General features: G+C 40.4%; 1 protein-coding gene across 5 annotated transcripts in view; it reads left to right on the top strand.

Annotated features, from left to right (window-relative positions):
- Positions 1-17,172, top strand: part of SORCS1 (sortilin related VPS10 domain containing receptor 1) — a 432,258-nt gene that overhangs the window by 368,262 nt on the left and 46,824 nt on the right. For all 5 annotated transcript variants that reach the window (XM_084904028.1, XM_084904030.1, XM_084904027.1 and 2 more), the window contains exon 18: positions 9,198-9,369. In XM_084904028.1, the coding sequence (XP_084760154.1) occupies positions 9,198-9,369 (172 nt within the window). The remainder of the gene's footprint in view (positions 1-9,197; positions 9,370-17,172) is intronic.

The raw sequence follows: 17,172 nt of genomic DNA, 5'->3' as shown, positions 1-17,172 counted from the left end.
TAATTATTGGTATTTCATGGTATTAATTCCACGGTATTAAAGCACCTGGGATTCTAAGGCATCCTCTTTTTGGACATTTTGCTCATTTCCTATTTTCTTCTACTCTAAACAATGCTGCAATTAACATCCTCATACCATCATAATTGTTGCTAAAAGCATACAACAATAATTAGTCTCTTTTGGCAATTGGAGGTGTTTCTGCTGATTTCTAAAGCAAATTCCACGCAGCTCATGGGTTCTTTCTTGGACCTTTGTATCCAGGCTTTTCCAGATATCTGCCCCGTATGGGCTAAAATACTAGCTTCCTGCTTGCAAACCTCCTTGGAGTCCCACACAGTAGAGATTCATTTGCACTAACTGTCATTCTCCTTTAAGATATAAATGCCCATAGATTCTGTAAGGCAAAGCTGAGCGGAAGGGTGAGGAGCATTTCCCACATTAACAAGGTGAGGAAGGTCATTTCAGACTAAAGAAACCAAGAGATCACCTGGTGAAAGGGCCACTATGCCTATAGAATTGAGGAGCCACCATGTACCCCAAGTCTCTCCAGGGCTAGTTTTAGCCCATCTGTGGGCATTGCCTAGTCTCATCAGTACAGAATCTGATTTAGCTTTGGGTAGAGATGAAGCACGGGGGAATCTCAGGTGCAAGGTCAGCCTGAGAGTGGTCCTTCCATAAATATTGCTCCCCAGACATCTCACTCTCTCACACTATCTCCTACACAGAGCACACCTGTGGTCATGCAGTCAGAGTTTGAATTGAATGGGTCTAGTAAACAATCATCTCTTGTCATTCAAGCTTAAACAAGCAAACCTCCCAACATCACCTATCTTACAGTTTAGCTGAAAGCATGCAGGTAAACCTTCCTTTTCCTTTTATTATTTTTAAATGCCTCACTTATAAATGGTTTTGTTCACTTTCACAGTCAGCTTATTACCCTGTGTATATATATAGCAGTGTTCTCAGGTTTACTCACTTCACCGTGATGGAAACATTCTAGCATCAAATAATATCATGCTCCATAGAAATGCTATCTTGAGGAGATGCCAAAATATTTATCAGCTTCACTATGCAGAATAATTGTGCAGGTTTTGTTTTAGTTCTTGGCTAGGACTGAGAAGAGAAAGATGGAATAAGAGCTGAAATGGGTACAGAATGTCCCTCCAGGTGCTTGTGGCCACCAGTCCTTAGTCTTTGGTCCCTGGAAGAGTGTGTGGGCAGAGTCCAGCTGTGTTCTCCGCTGTAAGCTCCCTGCTCTGTTCATTCACCATTTACCATCACACCTTCCATTAGCCATTCCATGGAAAGCAAAGAGGCATGTAATGGAGCTTAAGCTTGTTATATATGGATTATGAAGTATAATGGGGGTTTTTGTTTGATTGAAACAGTTATTTTAGCATTTAACAAATGTTATTTTTTTAAATATATATTTTATTTATTTTAGAGATGAAGGGAGAGGGAGAGAGAGAAAAGCATCAATAATGAGAGAGAATTATTTATCTGCTGCCTCCTTCCTGCCCCACACTGGGGATCAAGTCCACAACCTGGGCATGTGCCTTGACCTGGAATGAAATTGTGACCTGGTTCATTGGTCGACATTCAACTACTGAGCAACACTGGCTGGGCCAAAAACAGGGTTTTAGTACAAGCTCTGCCATTTACCATTCTTAGCATATGTCTTCCTTTCTTTGAGTTTAATTTCCTAGTCTGTAAAACCAGTATTCATTTGTATATTTTCTTACATTAAATAACCCCCAAATCATTTCTCTGTTTCTCTATCAGTCTGTATGTATCTCAGTCTGCACATACACAAACACAAGCTCATTTAGTTCTACTCATATGTAATTATATCTTTTTTCTACTGTGCGGGATCCAGGGAATGTGCTGCAAATTTAACCTGCTAAATTAACTGGGACATTGCTTGTTTCATGCCAACCGTAAAGAAATCGGTAAATATAAAGTGGGTGTTGGTCTGGTGTATTCTAAGAAACCAAGATAATCTTCTCAAGGGAGAGAATATGCTCTTACTATTAAGCTAGATATATTTTTATATGTGTTAACAAACAAGCAAAAAAAAAAAAGGTGTGCATAGACATTTCTGCTGTGGAGTTTCTTTAGACGAGCTATGAATTCCTCCTAGATGAATATAAAATGAAAGCTTTTATTGTTCCTGAGGATTAGTTTCTCAATATACAATAGGGATATTTACTCAGGAAGCTTAAAAAATGATTTGAAAAGAGCATTAATTTAGTGGGTCCGGGAAAAAATATATACACATACATAAATTCTAGCAAAATAGTAAACTTCATACTATCAATTTACATTTGCAATACGTTTACTGGTAAGTGCTTTCTATAAACTTTTTTCTTCCTACATCAGCCATGGAAATATTTAGATCCTGGCTTCCCTGCCATAGCCCTGGAGTTGCTATGCCCAGGGTCTTTGGGACTGTGGCTTTTACCCTGGTCACCACATTTCTGTGCTTGGTGGGGACTTCATGTTCAGTTTGATCTCCTCAGTGAGATTAATCAGTGTGTATCATGGAGAAGAACTGGTCCTCAAAGTAGTACATGTGTTTGAAGTCCACAGGAAGAACATCGCTTGCATTATTTACAGACTCAACACTGCAGGGGCTCACCAAGCTGGTTTCCAGCAAAGCACACTGCAGTCTCCCAGCAGAGACTTGGTCATTGTTGCTACCAAGTTGATGCCTCATAGTGCCTTTCTTAGATCTTGTGTTCATGAATAATATTGGGGTTGGGAAATGAAAAAGGTGAATGTCACCGTATGGGGAGAGCTTGTTTCTCACATAGCTCTTGTTGTCCACTCAATGGTGTTAGCATTACCAATTCTCAACCAGGTGGTAGGGCATTGTGGCAAGAGAACACCAGATTCCAGCCAGAGGCCCAGAACTGCTACTAGTCCTTCGTGTGACCCTGGGATCCTCTCTTAACTGTACCTGCTTTCCCTTTTGTGCAAAATGAAGAGGTTGTGTTTGATGGCCTGAGATCCCTTCTGACTCTGTCATGTCCATGGGCAATTTGAAATGATAATCAGGATTCCTTGGATTGCAGATGCTCAAAAGAAGGGAAAAGTTCTTTATATAAACTGGTTGTACAACTAGTTGACTTAGTTAATGGATTCCATGGGCCATTCTCATGATTCTCAATTTTAAGTCATCTCGTTTAGTATCGCCATTATGTTCCATTTCATCAAGTTGGCATTTAAAACCAAGTCACTTTCCATTCATTATTGAAATGAAATGACAGTCCCTCAATTCCAAGGTCCACTTACTCAGTGTAAGGGAAACAAACTGCTTATTCAGCCATGGAACCCAACTCTTTCTAAATGTTGATGTTCTGTATACTGCACAAGATCATTGTTAAATATGGGCACATTGCATCTAGGAAGATTTTAAGTCTTATCCCTACACTGTACCCAGAACTAGCTCTCACCTATCTCATCAAGGCTTGTCCTATTTATCAGTATTGTTGCATTAAATCAAGTGTCCTTATAACAATACAGTTTTCCCTTGAAAACAAAGGCATATAGTGCATACAATCCAAAAAAGAAGTAAACTAAATTTTTCTCATGAGCACAAATGAGGACTCCCCAGCTCAGTGTCCATAAGACCAGCCTCGGCTACAGTAAGACCTAGAGTTCTATCTCTGCACTGGTCACTGCATGGGGTAACTACTGTGGGAAAGGAGAAAGGCAACTCTACAGAAAAGTGTGACTTCTAAGGTAATTTTTATAGAATGAATTGGAGCTTGTCAGGCAGAATGAACAGAACAGGTGAAAGAAGGCTTGTAGACATCAACTAGCCAGAGTTGGGGAAGTGTGTTGGACAGTGGAGGGCTTAAACTAGAAAATCACATTAGGGCCGTATCATGGGCCTCTCTCTAGTTGAGACCTGAACTGTACCCTTCATGCATAAGCCCACAGTAAGTTTTGAATGATTTTAAGAAAAGAATTGACATGGACAGATTTAATCTTGAGGTAATCTTGGCAATAATAACGTAGCTTCTATTTTAAGTATAGTTTCTGTGTTTAGGGAATTTGCTGGAATAATAACAAGTTCATGTTTAATTATATAAATACTAATGATTTTTACTAACTTTTGATATTTTAATATTGGTTAAGTTCTTATAATGTGCCAGACTCCATCCTCAGCCCTCTTGAATTCATAATCTCACTCAGTCCTCCCAGGAGCTTCATTTTAAAATCCTGTCATTTCTCCCTATTTTATATTGGAAAGTGGTTGTGTACATATGCTATATAAGAGCCTGAATTTAAGCTCAGGCACTTTGGTCCTACATTTTAACCACCAGGGTAGTGTGGTTTGTAATCTGTATACACACTAGAATCATGAGTGGTACTTAAAACAAAAATAAAACACAGAAATGCCCAGAATTCTCAATTAAATCATAATTCCTGGAGGAGTTCTCTTGACATTCTTTTATTTTTATTATTTAAAAAAATATTTTTATTGATTTTAGAGAGAGGAAGTGGAGAAAGAAACAATAATCTGCCTTCTGCATGCCCCCACTAGGGATTGAGCTGCATCCCAGGCATGTGGGAACCAGTGACCTTTCGGTGCATGGGATGTTGCTCAGCCAACTGAGCCACACCAGGCAGGCATCATTCATTTTATTTCAAAAGTTTTTCTCAGTGATCCCAAAGAGAGGACAGGATTCCTATGGGCTGAGCTTAACTATATTATCACCTCAGCATAGACTGAAAAGTCATAAACATCTGTATTCTGCCCCAAATCAGACGATAAAAAAAAGCCTGATAAATACTAAAATAACAATTTCATTCTCACAAAGAGAAACTATGGCCTTCATCTTCTTAAAAAACCGACAGGGTTAACAGAAGCAAAATCAAAGAAAATAGAGGTAAAAAGGAAAAGGTGACAGGAGTATCAAGATAAGAAGAGAACAGTTGAATCAGGGCTGTTGAAGTAATAAGACACTATCTCCTGATGAGTGGTCGGTAATATCAAAGGCACGCTTGCCAAATGTTTCCTTTCCAGTGATTGTACTGACTCCCCTGCCATTAGAGATCGCTTTTCTTCTTGGTAGATTGAAGAGCGCTTTATTCACTAAATGCATCCCAGCAATATTCTGAGCTTAGGTCCAACATAATCATAAGTTGCCTTGTTATTGTGGAGGCAGCAGCCCCATTTAATAACATATTAAATGCATTATTCATTTATGTAACTCAGACCGAGGGACAGCTGCTGGTATGAAAATAGGAGCATTCTGTATTGCAGAAAGCAGGTGTGTGCTTACTCGAGTAAATTAACTGTGTATTTATGCACAATTTTCTTCTAAATTTCCAGGACAGGTCTGGGAGGGCTAATGCAATTCCATTTTCATCCAGGAAATGAAATAGTTTTAGAATGGTTTTTAATGAGCGTTTAAAAAAATTACCAAGTATTCTCTGTGGCAGAATCCCAGGCGGAGGGGGGGGGGGGGTGTGTGTGTGTGTGTGTGTGGAGAGGATCCGTGCTTTAGATTTAAGCAGAATTCCTGTTGTTACAGGATTTAGGAAAGCCTAAGGCAATGATGGGGCAGAGCCCAGACAAACAAAAGGAATGATCCCTAGATGATGATGGCAGTGGCCATGGTGAGCCCATGCCTCTATAGCTACTCGCCAAGACAGTCACAGGTGTGCTTGGATGCTAAGTGATTAAAAATTGTAATCTGCCTTTCATGTGCCCAGTAGTGCCTCACCTCAGAAGCACAGGGCGTTTCCGACTCACAGTTAAATTCAGTAGGATGCCACTATCGTGACTTTGACAGTTATTTGTTGCTACCATTGCTGGTACCAAAATGCTCCAGTATCCAAGGAGTAGAGATCTCGGTGAAGGAGCAGGGGTTTGAGGCTGCCACTTGGGCTAGGTGTGAACCCTTCAGTTGCTGAATTGTAAGGAGAAGCAGGGATTCTAAAGAGAGGGATCTGCACAGATGATTGGTGGGTGAGGTGCCTGAAGGGCTATTTTTCAATATTTAAAATGGAACCACATCCCAGTGTGGACTTCCTGATGATCAGGCTTGCATATCCAGGGCACAATGATGCCCTCAAAGAGCTTGAAGTTCACAGTCAGACACAGGAAGACATATGTAATTTCTATCAAGTCAATCAGAAGGATTCCTTAAAGTAGGGGTGTCGAACTCAATCAGAGAAGGGGCCAAAATCTAAAATCCAGCCTAAATCACGGGCCGAATGGTTTACTGAACAGTCATAAACTGACAATGTCATAAACTGACAGCGGAGTGCAGTGATGACAGCGCGGTGCGGGCCACATTGCAAGGCCTGGCGGGCTGGATTTGGCCAGCGGGCCTTGTGTTTGACACATGTGCCTTAAAGGGTTTAGAGGAGGGATGACCTTACCCCATTTAAACAATCAGTACAGTGCAGCAATGAAAAGCAGAGACAAACTGTCTGGGGTCCTGGCTGTGTCAACTTGAGAAAACGAGTTAACTTCTTTGAATCTTAACTTCTTCATCCATATATCAGGAGTAAGAATACCTTCCTTATTAGGGATATTTTGAAGATGAGTATGAAAAGTCTTGTGAAGGCCGAAACTGGTTTGGCTCAGTGGTAGAGCATCGGTCTGCGGACTGAAAGGTCCCAGGTTTGATTCCGAACAAGGGCATGTACATTGGTTGCGGGCACATCCCCGGTAGGGGGTGTGCAAGAGGCAGCTGGTCGATGTTTCTCTCTCATCGACATTTCTAGCTCTCTATCTCTCTTCCTTCCTCTCTCTAAAAAAAATCAATAAAATATATTTTTTTTAAAAAAGAAAGAAAAGTCTTGTGAAGAATTTAGCCATATGACTAAATTACAATGCAATAAGAACTTTCTAAATATGAACTTTGTGCTGGCTGGTGTGGCTCAGTTCTTGGGTCTTGTCCCATGCACTGAAAGGTTGCCTGTTTCGTTTTGGACTCCATCACCAGTAGGGTATATGCAGGAGGCAGCTGACCAATGTTCTGCTCTCACATTGATATTTCTCTCATGCACTTCCTCTCCCTCTGTTTCTAAAAATCAGTAATTAAAAAAAAATGAACTTCTGACTGGCCAGCATGGCTCATTAGTTGAGAGTCCATCTATGAAATAGGAGGTCATAGATCAATTCCTGCTTGGGGCACATGCCCCTATTGCAGGCTAGATTCCTAGTGTGGGGTGTGCAGGAGATAGCCAATCAGTGATTCTCTCTTATCATTGATGTTTCTATCTCTATCTCCCTTTCCCTTTCTCTCTGAAGTCAATAAAAATATATTTTTAAGAAATATGAACTTCTTACATCTTACTATTTTAATAGCATAATAGGAAAAGACAGGTGATAAGCTGTGACTGAAAGCATGATAGTGATGGAGCATACAGGAGGGCACATAAGCAGAAAGAGCAGAAGAAAATAAATACTTTCAATTGGATTGAAAAGAGAGTGTTGCTGGAGCAGAGTGAGCTATGGGGGAGAAAGTGTCCAGAAAATTAGAATGAATTTAGCTTGTGGAGGGCTTCTGGCAGAAGTTTATGGCATTTGTGATGTATCCTAAGGACATTTGGAAGACATGAAGGTGGTAGACAGGTCAAATAATAATAATATTAAATACAAATAATTGGTAACATTATTATTATTAAATGAAAATAACATTTCACCAGCACTTGCTAATTGTCAGGGTGGTTATAAGTACTCTGTGTACATTAATCCATTTAATCCATACAACTACCTTACAAGGTAAGTTAAAGATTAATAATTGACCTTATAGTGCCCCATAGTGGTCAGAGCATTTTCTCAGACAATATTTAATTTGACTTTATCAACTATGGGCTTAGGTAGTCAATTCTGAGACTGGGAAATCAAGGAAAGGACTTTGACTAGCTCTGAAGGGGTTGGAAAACAATAGCCTGCAAGCCAAATTCAGCACACAGCCAGTTTTTATAAATAAAGGTGTGTTTTTTTTGTGTGTTTATTTTTAACTCAAAAATATTTTTGTGAAGAATTTAGCCCTATGACTAAACTACAATGCAATAAGAACTTTCTAAATATGAACTTTGTGCTGCATTCATTCCTTGTTCACTTTCATGCTACAACCAAAGAGTTGAACGCTTGCCACCAAGACCATCTAACCCGCAATGCTAAAGCATTTACTCTCTGGCCCTTCATACCTGGTCTTGAAGAGTGGAAGATATGGGGCTTTGCTTCCAGTTTGAGCTCTACCACTAATTATAGACACTAGTCTTTGGTAATCAAATACAGGGTGTTCCCCAAAATGTATACACACTTTGAATAATTATTAATTCCAGTTAGTTACATTTGAAAAGAAAGAAGCACCAATTGAGCTATCAAAAAATGTATGTGTATACATTGGGGGGGAGGGCATCCTATATATGAATACATAAAATGGTTACTATGGCCACCACACAAAAAAAGATGTTGAATAGGTAACACTGAACCTGCAAAGCCTTAAAGGTTAATCATCCTAAAACCACAGATTCAATTATGACCTTGATCAATTGTATAGGGTAAGCTTATAGGATGATTTATTGTATTAAAACTAAAACAAGAAAAAATAAGCAAAAGTGTAGGAAGGATTGACTCAATCTGCGGAGTGAAGTCTCCTTCATATGAAGTTTCAATGATTTAGCCAGTATAAACGCACATGAAATATTGAGTAGAAATGATCAGATTTAGCCAACTTTCTGAACTATGCCATTACTATAGCATGCTCTGTGAGATCTAATGTTAAACCATGTCATTCATAACAATCTATTCTTTCTCCGAATTGAAAATCCCCTTGTGATAGATATTACTCATTCTAACTCTTAATTATATAACCCTCAGAGTATCTCCTAAATTATCCACACATCTCTTCAACTAGATTATAAACTTAGTGAGGGCAAGGACCATGTCTTCTACTGCTATGCATTTCCCACAGCTCCAAAGTGAAATGATTTATTGATTGACTAAATGAATGAAAGAAGCATCTGAAAGTGCTAGTAATAGGTCCAATATGCTGCTAGGATCATCTGTCTTCCTGTTGGGTGCTTTCTAATCCTCAGAGCAACATGAGCTGTAGTTAGTGATGGCCCTCAGGGCTAGACAGCAGGTTCAGTTTAAAACATTGGGAGCATGATCTGAATTATAATGAGCTGGATTATGACTTGAGCTCTTCTCCATGTAGGTATAGGAAGGTGGTTTCCAATAACTGCACAGATGGCGTGAGAGAACAGTACACAGCCAAACCACAGAAGTGTCCAGGGAAGGCCCCACGGGGTCTCCGGATTGTCACGGCGGATGGAAAGTTGACAGCAGAGCAAGGGCACAATGTCACTCTCATGGTGCAATTGGAAGAGGTAGGACTGATTCCCATCTCACCTCTGCCTTCCAGAGCCAGCGATTTTCCCCTGAGAAATCATGGTTTAGTTTATATACATTTACATATGTTAACATTATTATTTAAATATTGTCTTCTGCTTTTGGTTATTGTCTCTGTTGTTATAATTGTATCTTCTCTGAGACATTTTGCAGTGATTTTCATTGCAGTGTTTCCCTCAAGAACTTTGCCAGTTCATAAACCACACTGTGTAAGAGGTCACATTTCAGATTCCCCATGGAAGGCTAAACAGAAAGTGTTGGCTCAACAGCTCTTATGGACTCACAGGAATGGGACAATTGCAATTGGTTTCGGGGCCAACCAAGGCAGCTGGGACTGACAAGGTCACCTTCCAGAGGGAAGGAAAGCACAGAGAAGCAGCATGATATTATGTACTTTTTTCCCTCCTTGGGTTATTGGACAATATCTAAGTGATACAGGCAAAATACCAAGTAGTCTCGAAGGATTAGAAGGCAGGCTTAGATTTCTGTTTTCCTTCTAAGAACACAGTAGAACCAGATCTGAAACAAGAACTCACTCCTGGTCAGCTCCAGCCTTTGTACAAATGGAGTGCACCCTTCAGGGGCAGAGGGCAGGCTTTTATCTGTACAGCTTTGCTTTCCTTGTAAGATCATTGGGCACCTCAAACTTGGCTGAGTGATGTGGGAACAGATTGAGGAATCTGGTTCTAAGATATGCAAATGCATGCCTTCTGAGCACAAGAAAGGGAAAAAAATAAGTCAGGTCATTCCAGTTGAGTGGGTACAGCTACAACAGCAGGGAGGAAATCTGCTGCCTTTGCTGTCAGACTCGGCCCCTTGATGCTCTTGTCACTGGTGCAGAATACCAAGCCCAGAGTCCTGTGCCCACATCAGGAGGCCCTGGGGGCCTCATGTCTGACCATAGGATTCTGTGCTAATGACTCACCAGCTCCTCTTGCAGAAACAACTTCAGTTTCTCTATAGATCTCTAGATTATTTTTTAAATGTATCTTTATTGTTGAATTGTTGAAAGTCGGTATACTAATTGATCCCCTACACCTGGCTCCTGCTGCCCTCCCAGGCTTCACCTCACTATTGTCTGTGTCCATGGATTATGCATATAGGTATCTGGATAGCACTGAAATATGGCACCATGACAATTCAGATAGGCCACATTTATTGAGCACTGACAGTGATCTGGTTTGTGCATGCTTTCACCCATTGTCTCATTTCAATCTCACAGCAGCTCTATATGAGTAGAGATTATCATCATTGTCATTTTATAGATGACCCAGCTGAGGCACAGAAAGGCAAAGTAACTTGCCTAATACCACAAAGTTACTGAATTGTAAAGCTGGGAGTCATATCCAGGCTCCATGATGTCTTGCCTATCAATTGTGTTTCTATTGTGGAAAGAACCATTTTCTGGGAAAGAACTTTAGGTGGTTGTTAAGGCTCCCTTGAAACGCTTGGCTGGGGATAGGGAGTGACAGATATTAAGGAATAGAACGTATAGATAAAATGATCAGTGTCCTGCCCTAACTGGTTTGGCTCAGTGGATAGAGCATCGGCCTGCAGACTGAAGGGTCCCAGGTTTGATTCCGGTCAAGGGCATGTACCTTGGTTGTGGGCACATCCCCAGTAGGAGGTGTACAGGAGGCAGCTGATCAATGTTTCTCTATCATCAAAGTTTCTAACTCTCTATCCCTCTCTCTTCCTTACTGTAAAAAATCAATTAAAAAAAAAAAAATAAGTGTCTTAGCCAGGCTGGTCTATGACTGCTCCTATATTCTTATACACTAGTCCATAGCTAAACTAAGATTTCCCTCTAATTGTCTGAAAATGTTCATGCTTGGGATCAGTTTTTTAAAAACTATCTAAATCAAAAGAGAAGCCAAATTTTTTGGGGGTTTCTGTCTCTCTACAAGACCATGCCTTCATTGAATGGCTACTGTGTATCTGGTACTGTTTGATCTATTTCAAAGATATCAGAAAGCATGGATTATGAAGGCAGCACTCAAGGAATTTACCATCCAAACTTAATCATGCTGTAATATTTTTAAGATTTAATCTAGAAGAAAAAAATAACCACAAATCCCTGACATATGTCACTGGCAATACATGGACTTTCCATGTCCTCAAAATCTCTAAGAGTTGGTTTCTCATTTGATTTTGATACTCCTCAGTTTACTTTGAATATGATATCTTATATATGCCCTCTACCTCGTGACTATTCTTCATAACAGTAGGGACATATGCCATGTTTCTGATGCCCTAAAGCAGAAGGTCCTCTAATGCCAGAGGGACCAAGAGGCCTCAGCTATGACACTACAGTGTGATTAATGCAGACGTGGGCAGAAGGCTCACCTCTCCACGTCGGTATACTATTCTGTCACTTTGGCACCAATGATTATGCCTGTGTCTCATAGTTTCTCTTTCTCCTACAAGCATTGCATCTGTCCGTAGGACTAGGCTGGGCTAGAGGCTGTTGCCACCCTCCTTTCTTTGCCCCCAGTGACTTGCATACAAACCCCTCCATGTAGGTTCCATCTCATGTGCATGCCAAAGCATTAGAGACCCGAGGAATCACCTGCCTCACCAAGTAGGTAGCCGTGTGTGTGTGTGTGTGTGTGTGTGTGTGTGTGTGTGTGTGTGTTTATTTGTGCTTTAACAAATATTTCATTGTTTTCATTTCAAACCATGTACTTTTCATTAATGTGTATACATAGTTTAGTTTTTGGAAATCACGTTTTAGATTAACTGAGACTTCTGCTATATCAAGTTTTAAATAAAATAAAAAAAATCACCACATGAAATAGAACATGAACATTTCCTGTCCATTTAAAACAAAATGAAAAACAAGTTCTATATTATATTGTAACAATATCTTAACACCCCCAATAAATTATAAATAATTGCTAAGGTAATGGCCATGCCAGTCCTGGTTGCAGTTTTAGTGTCTCCACACACTGTGCCCCAGAGATTGATGGAACTATATATGTGGGGGTTTGGATAGGCTTCCAGAGTTGTCACAAAGCCCAAACTTTAAAGGGGAAAATGCAAACAATATTTATAATTTGAATAACATCCAAAATATATTAAAGTCTTTCTCTGAAACCTAAACCCCTTTCTTTATTCTGTACTATTCTATGTCCTAATTCTAACAAGAATATCGTTGAAAACCTTGCTAAAACCAGAACCAAGAGGAAAGCTTATTGACCAGAGATAATCAAAGGCTAAGCACACAGATGCTAGCTTGTATCTCCAAGATGTACAAAAAGATAAACCAGGTCAGAATGTTGCAGATTTTGACATGTGCCAGAAGCAGAACCCCTTCCTGCCAATAGCATGTGAGGCCACCCGCCACATCTAAGTAACTCCATAACCCAATGCCTTCAAATCCCACAGCATGGCTTACCTGGTATATTACTCCCTGAACCACATAACTATTGAGGTTGATAAAAAGGTCCCTTGTCAGGAACCCCATCCCTGCTTTGTTCATGCTTCTCTCCAACATATTCTAATGACAGAACCTTCAAGTTATAGGGTAAAGCCTTGGTTCCATTAGAGACTCAAGAGGAAAACACACACATACATCACCACTGCCACCACCACAGTTGATCAAGGGAGCAACCTAGAGAGAGGAGAAGGAGGAGTCCCATAAAATTGTATCAAAGAAGCCATTTTCCATTTACACCTGAATTTCAGGAAGCTGATCAAAAGTGTTTTCTGAGACTCAGGCATTCGGTGAGGGGTGGATCACTCCGTCTGGAGACTTGCTGAAGATGGATGTCCTCTGGACCACTAACGAGCACCTAATGAGCCTATAGACGTTCAAGGCAATCACTCTGGCTTCCCAGGGAAATCCAATGCAAGACCCTGAAGGCACAGGATGGATGGTGAAGGGCCTAATTATTCTTAAGAACTCAGCAAAACCGATTTGGAATGCATTCATTTGAGAGGACTGCTAGGCAGAAGTAGTCTCTGCGTGTTAGGGAAGATAATTAAATACGTTTTAAACAGCCATAAGAATAAAGAGATGCAATTCGCTGCATAATTTAAGACTTTTAAATTAAATCTGAGGCGAGAGACTAAAATGAAGACTTTGATCAGTATCTCATTGTTTTAATACTTTCATTTACATACAAAGGCTGAAACTTAATAAGGCGAATTCATGAGTATTGCTTCTGTGAGATTTAACTTCAAGATGTGAGGTTGTGTCCTCGTTAGATGGATTTCAATGATCGGTTGCTCCACAAACGGTGACAGATGTTTGGCAGCATGGGAGTGACCATAATGTAATAACACTTCATAAATATTGCAGGGTGCTGCCAGCCCTCCGATGGTAGGGAAGATGACTCCCACTGACATTTTCTATGAGATGCTCTTTGGTTGAAACCCTGAAAGACTGTGACCTACTTTTTCATCTGAAGAAGAATTGGGGCTGTTAGAGGTAGCACAAAGAGGGAGCAGGCAATGTGATGTCTAGGCAGGTGTCAGTGTCTAAGCCAGCCCAGATCTGAGTGAGAAACCTCAGCTCTTTTCTCCTTGCACACAAAGGAGCAAGAGCTGATTTCAATGAGCCATGGGGATTCAGAGGCTTTCTCATGTATTATTCCTTACTCCATTCAGCTTTCTTCTCTTTGACTCTAGAAAGGTAATTGAGCCTCTTCATTTTTTCTTTCTTCTTGCTGCCATTTACAAAAGGAAGGAAGGAAATGAGACAGGCAATGTAGGTTGTCTTTAGCCAAAGGCCTAGTGTCTCAAGTTCTGGTTGGATTGGTACAAAATCTTTCTAAGACTCTACTTTCCTCTTCCCTTAATACTGACCCACAGCCATTGGTGCATTGCTATTCTTTAGGGTTTCAGGGACTAGATGTTTGCAAAGAACTTCAGCCTGCCTTGACAAGCAAAGAGAAAACCTGTCTCATTACTGGGAGTTTTAGTTCAGTGACAGCATAAAATAAAACAGTACAATGATCCCAGTGTTACTGTGGTGGTGGTGATACATTCACACTGACTAATATGGTGTCCACTAATCTGTTAATGTAATCTCTGGGTGGTAAGTTTATGGGTGATTGGAATCCCCCCCCCCCCCATTTTATTCATTGTTTACATTTTCTCAATGAGACACCATGCCTTTTCTCTTTATTTTTATTTTCTAATAAGACTATAACATATTTCTATTATATATTTCACTACCAAGAAAAACTCATTACATAGGTATATTCCTAAAGAAATTTTGCTTCTGCTCTTTCGTTTACGGTGTAAATTTTTCTCTATTACAAAATTTGCTCTATTACATGTCATATTGTTTTACTTTTAGAGTGATTTTTTTTTTTACAGTCATTCAAAAGCATGTGTAAGAGTTCAGTCATTTGGCAGTGTCAAAATTTTTCTGCCAAAGCCTGCTGAAGTAATTTCTAATGCTGCCATGCAATGGTATCAGTGTAGCAATGTCCTTTATCACCTGAAAACTGTTTACAAAACACAAGTGGCCAAGGTCCTGGCCTTGCTACACCACAACATCTAGATGGAACAAAGAGACTTTGGATCATAGTCACTTATCTGCTCACACAAGCCAAGTGTTCCTCCTGACACATGGTAGGCATTCTGTTCCATTCTAAGCCAGGCACCAAGTACAGAAGACACAAAAAGGGACTTACAAAGCTTGCTGTGCATTTGAATGCATGGTGCTATGGCTTATTTGCAAGTGAAGATTTCAATCATTGTGATGTTCTAATGGGACGTTCTTGATATGGAGAGCTAGGCAAGTCTCAAGGATCAGAGTCCTCAAAGAAGAGCCCAGCCATCTGCATTTCATCAGAGAAAAGGTGACATGTCATGGATCCAATCAAATGATTTGGTGGGTCCTTAGTCTGGTCTCCCTGGCTTTGTCACATCTGAGGTCTCTGGTGAGATCATAGAACCCTGTGCACTGCCCTCCTCACTGTTGTGAATATTCTCCCTCCAGGCCAGGGTGTCCAAGTTCACAGTGGCCTTTGCTTTAAGAGAAGCTGGGAGATGAGAGCACTTGGAGGGACACCTGTGCTATAAAGCCATCTCTGAATAGGCAAGAGGAGGAGGAGGCTGACTCTGTATTTATGCGATATCTAGATATTTTGATACTGTTTTCCAAGGCTCAGTTTTGAAAAGGAAAAGAAATTCATAGGGCATGATTCGAACCAGACATCCAAGAAAGACTCTCTCCCAGTGGAGTTAGTTTGGCATCCCCAGCTTTCAGCCAGAGTAGTGACTCCTGGAAGGGATACCAAAGAGGATCAGAATGGGAACATGCATGTTCAACTTCCTCTTATCATAGACTGATGTGCCTGTACCAGAAGGGCTCAGTTCATTGGTATAAAATAGCAGGTCCAGTACAGGTACCTTATTTGATTCCCGTCTCGACTTATATCACTCATATATATGTCAGCCCGGATCTTTGCAGGCACACCTTACACTTCCATGGTCATCTGTAGAACCTGGCATATTATAGTGGGCTCCTCTTGCATCATTACTTAAAGAAGAATTTGATGCATGTTGGCATTCAGTTACTGCAGCTTACAAAAGCTGTCTCGTTTCACACCTGGCTTCAGCACCCACCTGAGAAGGAGCACATTAGAATAGTTGAGGGTCTCTGTGAACAAGTAGAAGTGATGAACTTGGAGTTAAGAGAGCTTGGTTCAGCCTCGTCTTGGAATGCTATTCAAATCTTAGCCATCTTTTAAGTCTGACTCTTTTAGGGTTGGAATTTAAATGAGATACTATATAGACAGCAGTTGTTATTATTTCTGGCTCAGTAGAGTTTCAAGAAATGTTCTCTCTCTCTTCTCCCTTAATGACAATCAGGAAATGTAGAACAATCTTACTTGCACACTTTATAGAAGAAATCACATGGCAGAATTTGGATTGAATAAGCACAGTTAGATAGCACTTCTCTCCATATGCTCATGTCCACAGGCTGATGGGGTGTTTTGTTTGACGACCAGGGTACATTGCAACTTAGTTGTCTCCTTTCCTGTTTCTGGTCAAGACCTCACTAGCTTGATTGTACACCTACTAACTTGAATCTACACCTACTAACCTGAATCTATCTTACCTCAAGAAGTGTTTCTCAAGGCAGTGTGGGCTACTTTTACTTCATGCTCTTCCCCCCTCCCACCACCTAAATATCTTTCGCCTTGAGAAGACGGAAATATCTGATTTTTGTTTCTGTCATTTAATGCTCTTACTTGTGTTCCAAAGAGCATTTAAATAATAACTGAAATCCAGTATTAATTGGCTCTATCTTGTCATCTGTGTTACCTTCCAATTAGTTATCATATACTTAACCTATATTTACATGTTTATAGTGATAGGAGAGACCAAATAGTGGTGTTGGGATTTTTGTTTGTTTGTTTTATTTATTTATTTATGTTGTGTTGTTTTGTGTGCTATACAATACTCCACCCCCTATTAAATCTGGTGAAATCTTTTCTTCCTCTCATTTGTTCTCCCTCTTTCTTAACCCTGCTGTTCTCTCTGCCTCTCACCTCACTTCCCCCTCAGCCAGTGTTAACAGGCTGGTTTATATCTGCTGGCACCTTCCATGTACAAACACATAGGCTTATAGTACTTACAATGGTGCACAAAAATATGTTTTATTATAGTCACTTCTCAACAGTGTACTTATTTCTGCATAAACTTTAAAGATGCTAAGTCAGGCCCGCGCTGGGATTCTGCAGGGACCAGGCTCTGACCTATGAACCCAGTGTCTACCTGCCCCAGGTCCCTAACACAATTGGGAACGTCTGGGAGTCTCA

The sequence above is a fragment of the Pipistrellus hanaki genome (assembly GCF_964339955.1).
Source record: "Pipistrellus hanaki genome assembly, chromosome: 14".
NCBI lineage: Eukaryota > Metazoa > Chordata > Mammalia > Chiroptera > Vespertilionidae > Pipistrellus > Pipistrellus hanaki.
The sequence above is the reverse complement of the archived record's forward strand: the minus strand, read 5'-3'. Positions and strand labels throughout refer to the sequence as shown.